The sequence below is a fragment of the Phascolarctos cinereus genome, unplaced genomic scaffold (assembly GCF_003287225.1).
Source record: "Phascolarctos cinereus isolate Bilbo 61053 unplaced genomic scaffold, phaCin_HiC Scaffold_1;HRSCAF=81, whole genome shotgun sequence".
Lineage (NCBI taxonomy): Eukaryota > Metazoa > Chordata > Mammalia > Diprotodontia > Phascolarctidae > Phascolarctos > Phascolarctos cinereus.
The window spans coordinates 265,102,365-265,108,092 of record NW_027555514.1 but is presented as its reverse complement, the minus strand read 5'-3'; the positions used below and the strand labels follow the sequence as shown (position 1 = coordinate 265,108,092).

Sequence of the window (5,728 nt, the reverse complement as noted above, 5' to 3'; positions counted from 1 at the left end):
AAAGAATGTCATTACCTCTAAATTAGATTATTTCCATAAATTTCTAATGGTCTCTCAGACCCCAGTCTGCTCCTTCTACTCAATTCTACGTTTTACCATCAGTGGCGATCTTCCCAAGGGGAGCTCTGTGGTGCAGTAGATACAGCACTGGGCTTGGAATCAGGAAGACTCATCTTCATAAGGTCAAATATGGCCTCAGGTGCTTTCTGTGTGACTTTGGACAAGTCGCTTAACCCTGTTTGCCTCAGTTTCCTCATCTGTGAAATGAGAAGGAAATGGCAAACCACTCTGGTATCATTGTCAAAATGGGGTCATGAAGAATCAGATACAACTGAACAACAACAGTCTTCCCAAGGCATAGCTCTGAATGCTGCTGCACAGCTCAGAATCTTTCAGTGACTTCTACGGACTGCCAAATACAACTGAAACTCAGTCGTTCATTCAGAGTCTTCCATGATCTGGCCCCAACTCACGTTTTCAGCCTCGTTTCCTACTTTTTGTTGTTAAGTCATTTCAGTCAGAAAGATAGATGGACAGACAGATGATAGGGAGAGAGAGAGAGAGAGAGAGAGAGAGAGAGAGAGAGAGAGAGAGAGAGAGAGAGAGAGAGACAGAGAGACAGAGAGAGAGAGAGAGAGACAGAGAGACAGAGACAGAGAGAGAGACAGAGACAGAGAGAGACAGAGACAGAGAGACAGAGACAGAGAGAGACAGAGAGACAGAGACAGAGAGAGAGAGAGAGAGAGAGACAGAGACAGAGAGAAGGGGAGGGGAGGGGAAGAGAGGAGAGGAGAAGATTAGATTGGAGATAATCTCAGAGGGAAGGAAGTAGCATTAAGGGTTATTGGGAAAGCCTTATTGGAGAAGCTGGGATTTTACCTGAGACTGGAAGAAAACCAGGGGTGCCAGGAGGCAGACATGAGGAGGCAGAGAATCCCAAGCAAAGGGGACAAACAGCGAGAATACCCAGAGTCTGGAGATGGCATGTTAACATTGGATCTTAGATCATGATTAACGTATAAGTAGTAAGGTATAAGAAGACTGGAAAGGTAGGAAGGGGTCAGGTTATAAAGGGCTTTAAAAGCCAAACCAATCAATTTCTATTTGATCCCAGAAGCAATAGGAAGCCCCTGGAATGACATGATCAGTCCTCTGCTTTAGGAAAATCAGTCCAACAGCTGAGTGAAGGATGGACTGGAATGGGGAGAGACCTGAGGCAGGGTGACCCATTAGCAGGCTGCTGCAGCAATACGAGTGTGAGATGATGAGGGTTATGGGCAATGCCAGAGGAGAGAAGGAGGAATGTACAACAGATGTTATGAAGGTAGAATCAGGTATTATCCAAAGGGAGTGGTGACTGCTTGGGGTCAATGTGGAAGGGTGGCCAGGTGGTATACTTGCCTATGGCAGCTGATAGGAATTGGATGTCAGCTGACAGTCAGGGTGCGGCTTTTTCCTTGGGGTACGTGTCTTCTAATCATTCCTTCAGCTTGGAAAAAAACAGTTCGGGAAATTCCCTGACTTTTGTTTTTTTAAGATAGTTGCCCTTCTAAATAATCATGTTAGCAGGGCTGACTTTAGGTAAAAATTGTGAAATAGGAGAATTTTGTCCTAGAAACTCCTTGCCTTCTCTTCTGTGCTCTTTCATCCCTTACCCCATGAAATATTAGGCTCTCATGTTACAAAAACACACCAATAAAATTCATTAGTGCTAAGCTGTTGATAACAATATCATTAAATTGTGTTTTTCCAGATTTATTAGATATGTGTCCTTTCCCTGGTGGAATATAAGTTCTCCAAAGGCAGGGAATGTTTAATTCTTTGTCTTTATATCCCCGATGACTGGCACGTAGTAGGTGCCTAATAAATACATACTGAATCTTTATGGAACTCAGTTTCCTCCCTGGAAAATGAGAGATTGTCTTAGATGACCTTTAAGGACCCTTTTAGGTCTAAATCTATGATGTCTTTTAAAAGAGGGCCAATAACAAAAGATAGAGCAGCTAGGTGGTGCAATTGATCAAGCCCCGGGCCTGGAGTCAGAAGACTCATCTTCCCAAGTTCAAATCTTACTAGCTGTGTGACCCTAGGCAAGTCACTTCACCCTGTTCACCTCAGTTTCCTCATCTGTCAAATGAGCTGGAGAAGGAAATGCAAACCACTCCAGTATCATTGCCAAGAAAATCCCAAATGGGGTCACAAAGAGTTGGACATGACTGAAAACAACTGGACAATAAATAAAAGGTAATGGTCAACACCCAAGTTAGGTCTTAATTATATACCCTCTTCCATTGTTCTTTCATTTAATATGGGTTATCTCATGTTGGCATGGAGGTGAATCTGAGTTCTCAAAGGCTGTGTCATGTCAACTGAGCTCTGGTAGGACCTAACAAACCACGAAGGATTTGAGGATGGATCCATTGAGCGAGACTTTGTCTGTTGTCTAGGAACAGCCCAGCTAAATTAGGAGAGGCTCAACACCAGATTGGCCACACAAGGCCGTACATTTTTTTGGTCCCTTGATGATTGCTAAGACATACTTACTAAGTCATAGAGAGAATGTGATCAAGGTTGATAGAGAGAGAATTTCACATTGAGCAAACTGTAAATTTTAGAAGCATTGAAGTAAGTATTTATTATGTTAATTTTGTCTTCCTTGCTAGATTATAAACTCACCGATGGCAGGAAAGAGGACTATTTTGTATATGGAGCCACCTAAAGTAGTTATAGGTTATATAAAATTCAAGTAACTGAGAGTATTTGAGGAAATAAAGGAATAAATAGAGACTTCTCTGGAGGAAGAACAATAAGATTGTGTCCACCTTAAAACAGATTTTGTTTTTTGGCCTATTGTATGTACTGAAAATAAAAGCTAAAGACCTAAGTTTCTTAGGATTTAATGTTAGCAGCAGTCATTGTTACTATTTTTATTCATCTCTGTTAGCAGCAGCAATCCATGTACCATTTAACGAGCCCCACCATGACCCAGGAGTCCACTGACTAGCTTTGGTCATTGTCACTGATGTAGAAACTTAATTCTTAGCCAAACAGGTGTCTGTTCTGTCTCTGATAAGGAGTATACAGTGAGGGGTTACCCAGATTTGATTTTTTTAAACCTGTTCTTTATAAATAAATCAGTAAATTTTATTGGTACCTTCTGTTTTCATATCACACTCTTTCCTGGAAATATCCACACTCCACGATGAGCCCTTCCTTATGATAGGAAGTTAAAATGAGCAACACTGTGACTGTATCCAACAATGTATTCAGCATTCTGCCCTGATAGCCCCTCACCTCTCTTCCATAAGAGAGGTGTATTTCATAAGCTGTTTCTCCAGAATCAGTAGCAGAAATTTTGTTACCCAGGGTTCAGGTTCCGTTTTGCAATCTTTTTCACTCACATCATTATAGTCAATTTTTGTAATATTCTTTCAGTTCTACTTATTTCCTTCTGCATCCATTCATACGCATTTTGTCAAATTCCTCCAAATTCCTCATATTGCTTACTTGATGGTTGCTCAGTTGTTTCAGTCATGTCTGACTCTTCATGACCCTATTTGGGGTCTTCTTGGCAAAAACACTGGAGTGGTTTGCCATTTCCTTCTTCAGTTCATTTTACAGGTGAGGAAACTGAGGCAAATAGTGTCAAGTGGCTTTCCCAGGGTCACACAGCTAAGAAGTGTCTGAAGCCAGATTTGAACTCAGGTCATCAGGACTCCAGGTCCAGTGCTCTACTCACTATTGTCACTTTGGTGCTTCCTACAAATTTTTGCTAAGACATGGTTCCTGACATCACAGAATTTACAATTGAGAAGGATGAGATGCAAGCCCGGAGAACTATAGTATACATCCTTGTGATGAGTGCATTGGAGAGATGCAACATAGTTTTTGAAACATTCATTTAGATGCATTAATATACTAATTCCCCCCAAATAATCTTTTTATTAAATCAGGCCCCCTATGGATCTCAACACCTACTCCAGTTTCTATTACTGCATGTAATTGAAAATTAAACTGTGTTTCTTTGAAAATATTCATAGGCTCATGGATCTGGGACTAAAAGAGACTTCAGGGGCCATCTAGTTGACCCCCTTCATTTTACAGATGGAGAAACTGAGGCCAAGTGAAGTTAAGTGACTTGACAAAGGTTACTCTCAGGTAATAAGCATCAAAAGTGGGCTTGAAACCCATGTCCTTCGATCCCAGAGCCCTTGGTCTTTCTGCTCTGCCAAGTGGTCTCTGAGGTTTTGTGAATACGGGCCGGCCATTGCTTCCATTACTCTCATTTAGTCATTCAGTGTAACCCAGCAGATGAGTGTGACTTCTTCCGTTGTATCTTTTACCATAAGGTAGATTTTTAAAATTATTATTATTATTATTAAAACTTTTGGTCCAGAATAATGATTTCATCAAGGTAGAGAATTCCTGGTAAGCAAACTCTTGCTATAGATGCATATTGGGAAACTGTAACAGATAGTCTTAGGAAATTATCTATGGCAGAGAGAGGTGTGGATAAATTGTTATTTGTTTGTAATCTCATGGATTGCAACTTTAAAATCATTTCACACAAATCAGTGTATTAGGATTGTTTAAAAAATACATCCATAGCATGAAGATCTTGATATTATCATATACAACACTATACAATTTTCCCCCATTGACAAGCAGTTATTTTCTCCCTTCCCCCATTCCCACCTCCAATTTAAAAAATCTTGTAACAAATACACATAGTCAAGCAAAGTAAATTTACATATTGGTCAGATTCAAAAAGTGCCTTTCTCCTTCTGTATCTTGAATCTATCACCTCTGGGTCAGGAGCTGAGGAGCTGCTTTATCATTGGTCCTCTGGCATTGAGTTTGGGCATTTCATTGATCATGGATCTTGTCTTTCAAAGCCATTTGTCATTACAACACGCAACGTTACATTAAATAAGCAAAGAAGCAAAATTCCCCAAAGAGAAAGTTATATAGAGACAGATATGAACATACACATATGCACATATACATATATGTTTATGTGTGTGTGTGTGTATCCATATCTATCTATGGATTCATGGACGGGAATCACAATTAAATGGGAATCACTAAAAGAGATCAATAGTAATCATTAAATCATTAAGAGCCAGAAGAGACTTAAGAGCCTCCCATTTTACAAATAAGGAAACTGAGGCTCATGAAGGTGAATTGCTTTGACCAAGGCCACACATGTGATAATTGCCAGAGCCAGGGTTTGAATCTAGGTTCCTTGACTCTAAAACCAGTACTCATTTCAGAGCCCCATGCTAATGATTACACATTTATTCAATTACCTAGGAAATCAAAATGGATTCATTTAAATGTGATTTACCTGCTTTGAGAAAACTCCAAATCTTAACATTGGCTAGAACTGAACTCCATTAGTATATGCAGTTTTGTTTTTCTTATCTTTTTTCTTAATGTCCTTTTAGGTTGGTGCTGTCCTTTTTATAGATGACTTTTCCTTTAGCTACAACATATTCAATTAATTCTTGGTAGCCTCCAAACTGGTAAATCAAGTGCTCCCATCTAGGAAGAAATGAAAGCATTTTAATCTCAACAAGACACAAATTGCTCCTTGATAAGCCTCAGTCCAATATTTTAAAAGATCTTGGTTTTTTTTCAGTACAGGTGATACTCCCACCACATCAGTACCTACTTAGGTGGGGCAGCAGATAGAGGCAGGAAGATCTGGGTTCAAATCCCACATTGG

The 5,728-nt window shown here is 40.0% G+C and overlaps 1 protein-coding gene across 1 annotated transcript in view; it reads right to left on the bottom strand.

Moving 5' to 3' along the window:
- Window positions 1–4,557: 4,557 nt before the first annotated feature.
- The window catches only part of AMDHD1 (amidohydrolase domain containing 1), a 40,567-nt gene continuing 39,396 nt past the window's right edge, over window positions 4,558–5,728 (bottom strand). Inside the window, exon 9 of the mRNA XM_021006465.2 lies at window positions 4,558–5,544. Coding sequence (XP_020862124.1) covers window positions 5,433–5,544 — 112 coding nt within the window. The 3' untranslated portion in view covers window positions 4,558–5,432. The remainder of the gene's footprint in view (window positions 5,545–5,728) is intronic.